The sequence below is a fragment of the Sinocyclocheilus rhinocerous genome, unplaced genomic scaffold (genome assembly GCF_001515625.1).
Source record: "Sinocyclocheilus rhinocerous isolate Xijiao unplaced genomic scaffold, SAMN03320098_v1.1 scaffold89, whole genome shotgun sequence".
NCBI classification, from domain to species: Eukaryota; Metazoa; Chordata; class Actinopteri; order Cypriniformes; family Cyprinidae; genus Sinocyclocheilus; species Sinocyclocheilus rhinocerous.
Genome location: NW_015653489.1, coordinates 50,269 through 64,501, shown reverse-complemented (window position 1 = coordinate 64,501; position 14,233 = coordinate 50,269). Strand labels below are relative to the sequence as shown.

At 37.5% G+C, this 14,233-nt stretch overlaps 1 protein-coding gene across 1 annotated transcript in view; it reads left to right on the top strand.

Annotated features, from left to right (window-relative positions):
* Window positions 1-74: 74 nt before the first annotated feature.
* Window positions 75-14,233, top strand: part of LOC107716370 (multidrug resistance-associated protein 5-like) — a 50,586-nt gene continuing 36,427 nt past the window's right edge. Inside the window, exons 1-5 of the mRNA XM_016522781.1 lie at window positions 75-268; window positions 2,115-2,270; window positions 8,113-8,260; window positions 11,652-11,885; window positions 12,204-12,377. Coding sequence (XP_016378267.1) covers window positions 99-268; window positions 2,115-2,270; window positions 8,113-8,260; window positions 11,652-11,885; window positions 12,204-12,377 — 882 coding nt within the window. The 5' untranslated portion in view covers window positions 75-98. The remainder of the gene's footprint in view (window positions 269-2,114; window positions 2,271-8,112; window positions 8,261-11,651; window positions 11,886-12,203; window positions 12,378-14,233) is intronic.

Sequence of the window (14,233 nt, the reverse complement as noted above, 5' to 3'; positions counted from 1 at the left end):
TCCGCAGATTCAGACATTCCCAGTCGTGGCTGTCATGAGCGTGGACAGGAGCTCATGTTGTTGAGTGTTTTTCTGTTTTGTTTGTTAGAGACACAGGTATGTTCTCAGATGCTTTGGAGGCCGTAGGACGGGTGGAGGGTTTGACGCTGTGCCCTCCACAGACTCTCCCAGACCCCGATGATGAGGTGGAACTAAGCACCGAAACAAAAAGACGAGGCAGATATCGCCAAAGCTTACAGATACTCAAGCCCTTTCGGATCACACACAAGTAAGTTCTTCTGCACTGAAAAAAATGAGACTACATTTTTTTCAGGTAAGTGGTTGCAAACAATTTATTTTAGCTACATTTAAAAAAAAATAAATGTTGAAAGTTAGTCAACTACAGTAAATTTGTTTATTTAAATGTAGTTAAAATAAATTGCTTGCAACCACACTTACCCTAAAAAATGTAGTAAATTCAATGAATAATTTTTTTACAGTGTGGATATAGTTGTTATAACCATATAAAAATAATATTTGGGTAGTTAGCAAATGGATTTAAGACTAAAATTATAAAAAAAAAATATATATATATTTTTAGAAAGGTATGTGTGTGTATATTTTAGGGGATGTGACCAGTTACCGCTTTTATTTGATCTTTTCCCCTCACTTGTTCATTTAAAAGGCCCTGCGGTGTGAAAAATGAATCTGTTTGTATTCCAGTGCATTTCTCAGTTAGTTTGAGCTCATAAACACTGCATGTATAATAATTATAAAAGAATTAGCGAATGCTGTTTGAAATAGTTCTTGCTGGTGTACAGCATGTCACACTGCAGGACAAGGTATTAATTGACTTTGACACATTGTTTCCAACAGTTAGACTCCCATATGCACAAATACATAAAGCTTAGTTTATGATTATTAATGCTTAAAATGTGGAAGAATCACTTCACAGGACTTCATAAATGAATATATACAACTTATAATATATAATATGAAATTAAATAATATATATATAAAATATAAATTTATATAATATATAATATTTTTTGTCCACACTGTTTATTTTGATATATTTTTGTATTTCTCACTTCATAATGACAGTAACACCACAGGACAATTTTCACATTTGACAATATTTGAATAGATATTTTTATGTTTATGGTCAAAACCTGTGTTCTTTCCTGTCCCGGTCCCGCCAAATTATCTGACAGAACAAATTAATGACATCTTTCTTAAATGGATTGGCATGTCAACCTTCCTTCGGTGTTTCAAACCTAAGTTTCACAAACTACAAGAGGAGACTCACATTTTACTTTCACACAGCGGCTCTTAATAGAAAATAAAGACATTTCTGGGCTACTACTTTGAATATTTCTTTAATAACTGCCATAAATTGTTAAGTGGTTAGTTATTAGTAGACACATTTACATCCAAATAATAATTAACCTACTTTAGCCTTAAAATTAAGCTATGAGCTGCTTTTAGCATCTGAAACTGTCACTTCATTAAATAGAAATTGTTTGTTTGTATCACTGTGCGTTTATCCTGCATTAAACATGATCGGCGTCATTTTTAACAATGAATAGTTCACACTAGTTGCTTCATATAAGCCTATATTGTAAAAGCTTGTGTGGATAAAATACATTTATAGTGTATTTTCAACATGTTTTCTGCTGAGTTTAGTGTGGAAAAACCTAACTTATATTACACTTCTACCACACTGCTTATGCACACAGTGTGTGAAACCTGTTAATAGGGGGCCAAAATAAACATATGCACCGAAATACTTTTGTGAGGTGTGAAAGAGGCCTTAGGAGATGTTTGCTATGTTGCCATTTGGACTCAAGTGACAGTCAGTGAGGTCCTGATAAGAACGCTCTTATCCTTTACTCACAGACGGCTTGATTTTTAACATGCTGACTGATAAAGAGCCGATGAACTTTTTCACTGCTTCGTAAGAGTTCTGAGAAGGACGTGCAAACTGCTGTTCAAACACGAACGTGTGATTCATCTACTGTTTGGCCGCGGCGAGTAAAGATTTTCTCTCGCGTTCAAGGTCACGCCGTTCTCAGACATAGCACATAGCGCCTAGATGACTGATACGAGCCAAACTCTACCATTTTCACCCCCAGACATCAGCACCCGGTGGACAATGCAGGATTTTTCTCCTTCATGACCCTGCAATGGCTGTCCCCTCTGGCATGGAGGGCCCACAAAGCGTCCTGTCTCAAGATAGAAGACGTGTGGGGTCTGTCTTGCCACGAGGCCTCAGAAACGAACTGCCAAAGGTGAGCTACTGGCCAAAACCTTCTGATCCAAGGTTTGTCTGCTGATTTTTAAAACAAATCAACAAAAAACTATAATAATTAGATAAAAATGAATGATGAAATAATAGTATTGCTCCAGCAAATTACTGAGCGCTAACACATGTATTAATACTGGACACCAGGGGGCGCCCTCATGCGGAAACGCCACATATGCATCACAGAAGTAATAAACCTCATGACATTCCAGGAAATCCCTAATATGGACAATGGTATCCAGCTATTGCTGTGACTGAATAAAAACAAGATTGAAACGCTTGAACCGATTAAACATTAAGACAGTAAACACATGACGCATCAATATAGGGTTTATCTGTGTTCTTCAAGCCGTCTTGGGTATTTTTATAATAATAAAGTACATTTAGAATCCAATGCTAATCAACATAGTTGTAAATTATTACAGTATAGAAAACATTTTCTGCTTATTCTGTGATAAGAATCCAGATCAGAAAATGCAGTTATTTCAAACACTTGATTGATGGAGTTAAAATCATGTTATTAAATGTTCTCTTTTGTTGGACAACAGGTTTATAAACGCTTCTTATTTAGTTTGGGAGGATGTTTGGTGTGTGTTGCTTTTTAAAGGTGTCATATGACGATGCTAAAAATATAACATTATTTGGTGTATTTGGTGTAATGCAATGTGTTTACGTGGTTTAAGGTTCAAAAAACACATTATTTTCCACATACTGTACATTATTGTTGCACCTCTATGCCCCGCCTTTCTGAAAGGCGTCGATTTTTACAAAGCTCATCGGTCTGAAAAGCGAGGTGTGCTCTGATTGGCCAGCTATCCAGTGCGTTGTAATTGGCTGAATGCCTCAAGCGTGTGACGGAAATTTTATGCCCCTTACCATATTTGGAAACACACAGCGTCTCCACGACATGACGGCAACAATACTACAGCGAGAATAAAAGTTGCGCCTTCTTTCTTTGCGTAAACTTTTGGGTCGATGTTATGCAAATCTTCCCACACAGTGACGTAGACATGTGGGGGCGTGTTTAAATGAGGCGTTTTAGGAGGGCGTGGAGGAGTCTTAACTTTTATTGGGTTTGGGACTTTAGTCTTTGCAACTTTACGGATCTTATATATGCACAAACAGCTTGTAACACTCCAAAGACAAAGGAAAACCGTGAAATGTATGACCCCTTTAAGATGCACTTTATGGACCTTATGTAGCTCCGCCCCTTTTTAGCACTGCGCTCATTGTCTTCTGTCTTCCGTTTGCATTTTCTCAGCGTGAACGTAAGGTCAGACAAATTTCTGAATGAACCGCTCGTTTGAAAAACATCCCAGTCTACTGACATTTGTTATAACATTCAACATTTCAATGCTCATGATAACTTTTGTTAAAATATGTAAATCCACTTCACCTGCTAATTACTCCTCAACAGCGATGCTATAGAGCTACCGCAGAAATGAAAGTTCCAAGACAAAATTCTAAAGAATTTTGCGCACTTGTTGCTCTGACACATATGGTATAAACACTACTTAAATATACATTATACAGAGGCAGGATGTGTATATATTTAATTTTAAAAATCCCAGCACATTTTTTTTTCATTAATTTGTTACCTGTTATCTTTTAAGCTTTGTACATTCTGTAACCTGAATATATGTTGTGATACTGTTAATGTTAATTTGATACTGTGGGCAAACAATAAATCGCAGCATTTGCCAAATGCCAAATCATGATTTCAGTTTGATTTCAATTAATCGTTCAGCCCTACCCAGGAGCCAAGCGCAAGTTAGGCATCTCTCGTATGCGCCAACGCTGAACCGTGAACAAACAGAACTATTAGAAAACACCTCCTGTGCCAAGGTCTCACACAGTTGACGCCTTGATAACAAGAGGTTGGTGTGGGAATCCCTCGAGTCACGGTGGGGATTGGAAGATGCTCGCCTCCCACGCTCACACAGCCCAGAGAGTTATGGCAGGTGGGTGTTATTCATAGCAAGGATTAGACATCAGAGAGAGAGAGTCAGTCTGCACCTTTCCTGAAGGACGGTTATGTCATTAACACGTCAGATCGCAGCCTGTGTCCCTTTCGACTAAGCTGGCTCATTGATGGGGCTCAAAGGGTTTCCTCAAGGACAGGGGAGCATAGAAAAACACCTGTAATCTGTAACTGCCCCTTCTAATCACAGATCTGAGATTAGCCCACAGTCGGTGAATGAGTTGGATCAGACTTTGGCTGTGCTTTCTTTTGTTGCGAGATCAATTATCGTGTTTAAATACAGGCTCCTGTATTTGCCGTCCAAATGGCCTGACAGCTATGCCTCAGCGGCTCTGTAATAAGCGGTGTCAGTTTTCAGTGTTTGACCTCAGGGTCTGTGTCTCCCGCTACTGGATTTGTGTCAGAGATAGCCGGGACGCTTGAGCACTTGTTAGTGTGAGGGGTGCGCTGGGGTGGATATTTTATGGGGTCTGGAACACTTATGTAAAGTGTTATCCTCAAAACAGAAGGCTGTTGAAATGTAATCAAAAAAATAAGATACAGTTCAACATGTTTTACCTTGTGAAAGATAAAAGCTGTGAGTGGTCTTTGGGGCTTGGGAACTGAAAGCTCAAAGCCTTGGCCCTTTAGATTGATTGTTCATTCTGAGGGTGAATTTTCATGTTTCAAGAATTTGCATTACAATATTTATGAGAAATTGAACATCATTTATGATTTATAATGAACGTATGGAAGTTTTTGCTTCTAAATGTGTGCCCACAACAAGCTTTACTACCCGAAGACCAGAAATATATGATGGGCTGTTTAACCCTTGAGTGTAAATATAGAAGTTTAACAGTTAAATACCCCACATTTATTAATTTAGATATGAGGTCGGGGATTATATCTAGTCAAGTTGCCAATATCCCCAAAAAAGCAGGGTGATCAAAAGCAGAAAGAACCTTATATCATTCTGAAGGTGTTTTATTGTGTATATTTTAATGTGTGAGAAGAAAGACACAGTGGAGTGATACGTAAGAGACATAAAACTAGCACAACTATGTAGAAAATTTGTTGCCAGGAACAACAATCAAATATACAGTTGAGCATCATCATTCAAATATATTTGAGCACAGAATGCTGCTGTTGACCAATCAGAATCAAGCACTGCGGAGCGTGTTCTAATAAAGTGGCAAAAGCATTTTGGCTGATGTAATTGTGATATTGTAGATTTACAATGGGTTGTTGACTGGATGTTTTGATGTTGGTGTTTCACTCGAAAGTAGAGGCAGATGAATGTGAGCAGTGCTGGGTAGTGACCCATGTAATCTGGGTTATGTAGCCTAATCAGATGCCAAAAATTAAGTACTTGTAGTTAGATTATATTACATTTTAAAATGCTCATAATCAGATTACAGTTACTTTTTTATGGATTACATGATTACAAATTATTCACACAGTGGCAGTTAATTATTCATAATTCATTGATTCTCCCTACTTCTTTTTTTCTCTTTGTGTGTGTGTGTGTGTGTGTGTGTGTGATGTAGGGATTCCCAAACTTTTTGTCAGTCAAACCACTTTGACATAAAATATTTACTTTAACAATAAATAACCACCTGGCAACCAACTAGAATGCCCTAGCAACAGTATAGTAATCAGTGCTGGGTAGTAACTGTAATCTGGATTATGTAATCAGATTCCAAAATTTAAGTACTTGTAGTTAGATTATATTATTTTTTAAAATGCTCATAATCAGATTACAGTTACTTTTTTATGGATTACATGATTACAAATTATTCACACAGTGGCAGTTAATTATTCATAATTCATTGATTCTCCCTACTTCTTTTTTTCTCTTTGTGTGTGTGTGTGTGTGTGTGTGTGTGATGTAGGGATTCCCAAACTTTTTGTCAGTCAAACCACTTTGACATAAAATATTTACTTTAAGTCCCCCTATAAACAAGTTATGTCAATAGTAATCTAAAAGTAATCCAAAAGTAGTCACAATACATTACCTATAATGGATCATCTTAATTACATCACTGACTACAATTTTCAACATGTAATTTGTCATCAGTAACAGACTACAATTTGTTAGTAATCTCCCCAGCACTGAACGTAAGCTTGGTTTAAGTGCAATAAAAGATGAGAAAAATCCTGCATAGATCACCAGAAGATGCAGTTACCACATTTTGATTAATCATTACAAAGTCAAAAAAGAAATAAAAAAATGAAACACCTGATTTTGATGATAAGATCTATAACATGCATTTAGAAAATTGATAGGGTGAGTTTTCATTCCATGCCGGCTTTAATTTAGACTTTAAACGGGTATTAAAAAGACAAATCAATAGTACTTGAATACAGTCATTAAAACTCAAGTTAAAGGGATAAATCATCCAAAAATGAACTTTTTGTCATCGTTTACTCACCCACAAGTTGTTACAAACCTGTATGAGTATATTTTTTCAAAAAAAGGTGATATTTTGAAGAGTGTTTGTAACCAAATAGTTGCTGGTAGCCATTGACTTCCATTGGGTTTTTTCTTCTTCTTCATAATATAGAAGTCAAAGGCTACCATTCTACAAAATATCATCTTATGTTCAATAGAAGAGAGAAACTTGAGGCTGAGTAAAAGATGACAGAATTTAGTGCTGGGCGGTATACCGGTTCATACTGAATACCGGTGTTAATTTTTGTTATGATATGAATTTTTAAAATACCGCAATACCGGTGTATGTCGCTTAAACAACGTTCGGAATGCGACACTGTTTGAAAGGGGTCCCTTTTCACTGCTGCACTGTGGTGAGGGAACAGCTGTATGTGTTACTAAGCGTGAAAGTTCAGAAACTGAAGCTGTAGAACTAATAGAACATGATGACACAGAAGAACTCATCCACAATATCCACATTGACCGCCAAAAATATCCACCGCCCCCTGCCATCAGCTCCCGCGTCTCACAAACACGAGCGCGACTTTAGCACTAGATTTAGCAACTTTCACACCCTTTTAGCGGCTTTTTTCCATAGAATATTCATACTGACAAACCTAGCGACTTTTTTGGATAAACCTTAGCTATGGTTCAGTTGGAAGATTTCGCCAGTGCTGTCCCGCGAACGCGAGGTCTGACTTTCCCGGAGAAGTGTCACCTCGGCGTCTGTTCTGTGCAGTGAGCGGCAGAGAAGCAGCGAATTCAGTTGGCCGCATCGCAGCCGACTCGTCAATAAATGAGTACAAAACAGCGTTTCCTAGCACCTGTCGCTTACTGATTGTTTGGAATTATAAATATGAGCGTAGTTCGTCTGTTAATATCACATGCACTTTTTTCTTTGTTGTTTTTTTTAGTTTGCTACTCAGACGCAGGCAGTGCGCTGCATGAGACAAAAAAGTAATATAGCCAAAACAACCGCATAGCCGCTCTTTAGTGTAGATGCATGTTGATTTTATCAGACGATGCCGCGATTATAAATGAGAGTGACTCCTGGTTAACATGTATTAAAAGGGGTCGTGTTTAGTCACTATTTAGTGTGGTATTTTTTGACAATATTCACTCATCATGACAGTAAAATAGGGCATTCTAAGTCAATATACTGCAGTATTTCCTCTCTCAATCAGTAGAAAATATGGTTAACACCCGGTCATGCATGAAAAAAAAAATACCGTCATGTACCGTGAAGCCAGTATAATTTTGAAAAATACCGTGATATTAATTTTTGGTCATACTGCCCAGCACTAACAGAATTGTTGTTTTTGGGTGCACTATCCCTTTAATAAAAGATTGTAATAAAGACGTACCCAGTTCTTCATGTTATACACTAACAGTCCACATGTGGTTTAAACACTCTGTGTTTGGTGATGCATCATTCAGACTGGAGTGGCTGTGGCACGAGGAGCTCAAGCGGCGAGGGAAGGACACGGCGTCTCTGTCCCGGGTGTTCTGGAGGTTCTGTCAGACCCGTATGCTGGTGGCCATCTTCTCCCTGCTCATCACCATGGTGGCTGGATTTGTTGGACCTGTGAGTTGTCCTCATTTTCTTTCTGACATAAGTGTTGGGTTGCATGCTGCCTTTTGACCTGCTTCTCCTATCCAGACCCTAACTGTTTGTCATAATGGGATAGTTCAATTAAAAGAGCCAAGAGGACAAAAAGCATTATTTAGAAATAAAAAATAGTTATGATGTGTGCATTGTATTTAAGTTTTCTGATGCAATAGTTCTTTGGAGCTTGGCAGCCAGCGATCATTATGAAGCGTTGTTGAATTTAAAAAAATGTGTGAAGATTTTCTTTGTGTGTGTCACGAAAGAAATCAAGTGGGGTGACAAAACAGGGCTGGGTACAACTATAAACTGGGATAAACTGTATGATATTGAGATCACAATAAAATGTATGTTGATATATGAGGACATGAATACATGAACTTCATCTTCAGAGCTGCTCTGAGAGTCACTTCAGGAGCTTTACAGCATTTCATTTGAGAAAAAAAACTACCGTCAAAAACACACTGACACTGAAAGTAAAACTGAAAAAAGACAACCTGTCAAAATAAAAGTCTGTTTTAACTAGAAGAAATTATTACAGAAATGTATTACTATTGTGTACTAAAATATAATTCTCAAAGTAATAATAACAGTAATGGTATTTTTAAAGAATTTCATGCAAGCAAGGATTTTTTTCATTAATTTATACAGTTATGCAGCGCTGTTGTGCAGCATCGTATTTGACAAAAAATAAAAATGCAATGTTTTGTTGTAAATTATGTTTTCATTTTATTGCATTTTAAAAGACTGATTAAATTTTAAATTAAAGTTATTAATTCGTTTAATTAGACACCATTTTTATGAGAAAGTTGTATTGAATCATAAAACAGAGAATCCAGGGGGGGAAATAATAAATAAAATGGAAAACTGAATTTAGTGGGAAATAAAAACAGATGTCACGGGGCCCTAAACTAAAAGCTCTGTGGCATTTAATTGTGAACAAACAAATTATCTTTACATTCATTCTCGAGGTCTAACAAACATGTGGAAAGCATTTCCTTCCCCATTAATGGTAAATGAATACAGTGATAAATATTGATATTGTATGATATGGGGAAAATATTGTGATAATATTTTTGTCCATATCGCTCACCCCTAGTGCAAAAATGATTACAGGAAGTAAATTCATGGATGAACTGTCACTTTAACTGCGCATGAACAACACTGTGATGGTTCAGCACTTTCCTGCTTCACACAGAAAACATACCTGCACACATTTATGAACAGTTTTATATTCAAGGGATCAATCGAGAGATTATATTTGCAGCTCGTGCAGGCTCAAAATTAAAATCGCAATATAAAAAAGAGATTTTTCATACCTTCTCGTACTTCAAACTAGTATTAATCCACAGGATTGTGACGTGTGTCTGGATTTTCCATGGTCCAGGAGTCATGTTATTCATATTATTCACGTTATTGCCTGCTGCTTTATTTCTGTTGCCAGATGAGCTTAGATCTTTATTCAACAAAGAGTGATTTCGAGTTCGGATTAAAAAAATTATCCCAAAAAAACACACACACACACATTTTTGGTCTTATTAGTTTCACTATGAGGGGATTTATTTTGGTGTAGCTGGGAGTTTCTTACTGCGACGCTGTTGGGAACGCAGCTGTTCCCCACACAAGGCCGCACATGCCCCTGACAGCACTCGCTTAATAGCATTATCAGGGATTACATGTTACAAAATAGCACACACTGTATTTCCTTGCGTTGATTTGTTTAGTGTTGCATGGGTCAGCCATTGTCTCAGCAGCTCTTATGTTTATTTGCAGTACATTTTAGCGCTCTTTTCATGTCATATATTTAAAATTTCCTCACTACTCCTGTCCATGGCTTCAAGTAAATACTCAAATATGTGACCCTGGACCACAAAACCAGTCATAAGGGTCAATTTTTTGAAATTGAGATTTATAAATCTGAATACATTTTATAAAAGCTGAATAAATAAGCTTTCCATTGATGTATGGTTTGTTATGATAGGACAATATTTGGCAGAGATACAACTATTTGAAAATCTGGAATCTGAGGGTGCAAAAAAATCTAAATATTGAGAAAATCACCTTTAAAGTTGTTCAAATGAAGTTCTTAGCAATGCATATTACTAATCAAAAATTAAGTTTTGATATATTTACGGTAGGAAATTTACAAAATATCTTCATGGAACATGATCTTTACTTAATATCCTAATGATTTTTGGCATAAAAGAACAATCAATAATTTTGACCCATACAATGTATTTTTGGCTATTGCTACAAATATACCCCAGCGACTTATGACTGGTTTTGTGCTCCAGGGTCACATATTATTTCAGGCTTACACTACCATTCAAAAGTTTGGGGTCGGTAAGATTTTGAAATGTTTTATAAGTCCCTAATTCTCACCATGGCTGCATTTATTTGATCAAAAATAGAGTAAAAAGAGTACGATTGTGAAATATTATTACAAATTAAAATAACTGTTTTATTATTTGACTATATTTTAAAATGTAATTTATTTGTGTGATGGCAAAGCTTTGGTGCTTAAAGGAACACTCCACTATTTTTGAATTTTCCAACTCCCCTAGAGTTAAACAGTTGAGTTTTACCGTTTTCGAATCCATTCAGCCGATCTCCGGGTCTGGCGGTAGCACTTTTAGCTGTAGCTTAGCATAGATCATTGAATCTGATTAGACCGTTAGCATCTCGCTCAAAAATGACCAAAGAGTTTCTATATTCCAGCACGCTCCGCGTTGCGTAATATCATTGCGCCTGCTGCACCCATGGTACGGCAGCAAAGTTCCTTGATTATTACGCCGGAATGAGAGTATAGTTCCTAGCTATATCGACCTAGAAAATCGCAACTTTTCATTTTCCGTCGGTCTGAGTACACGTTTTTTTTTTATAAATGTATTTTGTTGTCACTTTTAAACAATTTAATAGGTCCTTACAGAATAAAAGTATTTATCTTTTTCAAAAAATGAAAAATTTATTTGGTCAGAGGCATAGGAACAATTTGAAAAGTGACTGAGGATGACAAATTCATTTTTTATTAATTTCTCCTTATTTATGAATTACATTTTTAGCAATACGATGCACAGCGCAACTGTACTGAACAATGAGCATCCAGGACCAGCTCTGTATTATAATTAGAACGAGAATAGTTTGAGACGGAGTCAAAGAAAAAGTGTTTTCTAGTGTTTTCCTATGAGCAGCACTTGATCCCACGACCCCAGCGCAAGTCAAAGGATGTTCTGATACCATAAAACCTCAAAGCTCACCTCTGAATCCCTCCTCGTGTAATTTTGATTCTGTTCAAATAAAAACAAAAACTCAGTGAAGTCTTACAGCTGTCTCCTCGCTCAGCATCCTGGTTGTGTGCTGTTATTCTCAGGCTCTGCTGATCCGAGCCCTGCTGGAGTACTCTCAGTGCGCAGAGGTGAAGCTGCTGTACGGTCTGGCTCTGGTCGCTGGGATTTTCCTCATGGAGCTGACACGCTCCTGGTCTCTGGCTTTAGTGTGGGCTGTCAGCTATCGCACGGCCGCACGCCTCCGGGGAGCCGCGCTCACTTTCGCCTTCCAGAAGATCCTGCGACTACGCAGCACTAAAGACATCAGCGCAGGAGAGGTGAACCGTGTGCTAATACTCCCGTAATAAACACTAAACTATTCATTAGGAGCAGCACTTTTGTAAACAAGCTTCGAACAGCTTCTCAGGTCATGCCTTATTCACTTGAATGTAAAGGCAACATGACATCTGAGAGGGTTCAGGTCTTTGCGTAGTTTAAGCTCACTTTTTCATGTGACCTTTTGGCTCTTTAAAACCAAACTGGGCTTGTGTTTGTGAGGCCTGAGTGCTGTATGACGCTAATGCACTGTGCCAGGGCTGATGCGGGTTAAGCGTGCCATGTTTTAGTTTGGGTGACTCATCCTGTTACTCTTTCAGCTGGTAAACATTTGCTCCAGTGATGGACAGCGTCTGTACGAGGCCGTCTCGGTGGGCTGTCTGCTGGCTGGAGGGCCTCTCGTTGGGATTTTGGGTCTGTCATACACCATCTATTTCTTAGGACCGACTGCACTCGTGGGATCGGCCATTTTTGTCATCTTCTATCCCACCATGGTAAGATAAGCACATCTAAACCTTTTGTTAATAAAAGGAACAGCCTTTACAGAGGCCAAGTTCCCAGTGCTGTTGAATGGCCCAAATCTTTTTTTTTCCCACTCACATGTGACAAAAGACATTGAATCTGACGTTTTCACTTTTGATCTGATATGTGTTATGTGATATGGCACGAGAGGCCGTGCTGTATTGTGGAATAAGTCACGGCTGAAGTGCGTTGTTAGGCCTGCAACCCCTTCAACCGTGATTTATTCACAATAAGGCACGCTTTGAGTACCTTATTGCTTTTATAAAACAGTTACCCCACAATGAAAAATATTAAAACCAAAAAATGTTGTATTGATATGTTACTTTTTTTCAAGTTCGTTAAATCTTGTCCTTCTGCCAAAAAAATAGTTCCTGACAGCAACAGTGAACGGCAAGAGAATCAACTAATAGAGCTCAAATAAAAACAGAGAATCCACCTTATTTTTCTCGTGGCCATTTGTAAATTTAATGTGTCTGGCTTCTGGTGTTATCTGCTTCCAGCTATTTTAGCTGTGCAAAACATCTAGTTTTGCTGCTTGATATTGCACACTGGTGTTTTTGACCATATTATTTTAATGTATTATCTTAATTATGAACACACTGGTTTGTAGCGCAAACAGTTTGACTCTTTACTGCACTTTGTTATTCTTCTTGTTATTTCCCTATAGCAGTAATGAACCAGAAGTTTAATACAATGATATTTTCTCAGACACATACATCTGCTTATCTCTCAGTATGAGAAAATGTCTGTTTTCCGTCTTTTAGTTTAAAACAGACTGATTTGCAGCACAGCGCGAGTTTGTAAGCGTCATTACAGTGTAAATTGATGGACATACAGAATCATACCTGAAACAGAAAACTAATAAATACAGTAATATTAAATAAATAACAAGCAGTTAATCTTGCTGAAATACATACATTGCACAGTTTTGAGGCTATATTAGTGATTGTTTATGGGCGAAGCGGTCATAGCCGTGCTTTATCGTGAATAAAACAGCTGCTGACCTGTTTAAACCAGCCTAAACTTGATTGCTGGTTTAAGACCACCCTGACTAGACTTGAGACTTGTCTAGACCAGACACCAACTTAGGCTGGTATGAGATGTTTTTTTCAGTAAGGAACAGAAGGTAAAATACAAATACTTCTGCATAGTTTTAAGACTTGAAATCAAAAGTTCTTTTAGTCATTTAGTAACAGTAACATGTTAGATTCAATTATACTATGATGTTATGATGGGTTTGTCAGGGAAGATGCATGCAGCTGTAGTTCAGTTGTGATTTGAGACAGATAGATAAAAAAATGGCCTTATTATTTACTCATGCCCAGGCCTTCCAAGGTGTGTATGACTTTTTCAGCCGAAGAGAAATTAAGGTTTTGCAGGAAAACATTCCAGGATTTTTCTGCATCTAATGCAAGTGAACCAGACTCACTGTAGACCATTTTTGACAGACCAAAATCCCTATTCAGGCAGCTTCAAAGTACTCCGCATGACTCCAGGCAACAAATAAGAGTTTTCTCTAGTCATTTTCAGAATAAAAAAAAAAATTTGGTTACACTTTATAGTAGGGAATTCACTATTAACTAAGAGTTTTCCCTCAATAAACTTGTAGGGCTGTCAAAACAAATTCGAATTTCGAATATTCGTCGAATTTAAAATAAAAATCCACATTCGAATGCAAAAACGTTGCATTCGAATTTTAGGTGAGCGTTTAGGAGGCAGCCTTATCAGTGGTGCACGAGATACGATGACGATGTAAGTGTCGTTGCATTATAATGTTTTTGTTAGCCTATCCAGTTGAAGCCACTAGATGCGGCGCTGCTGCATTGTT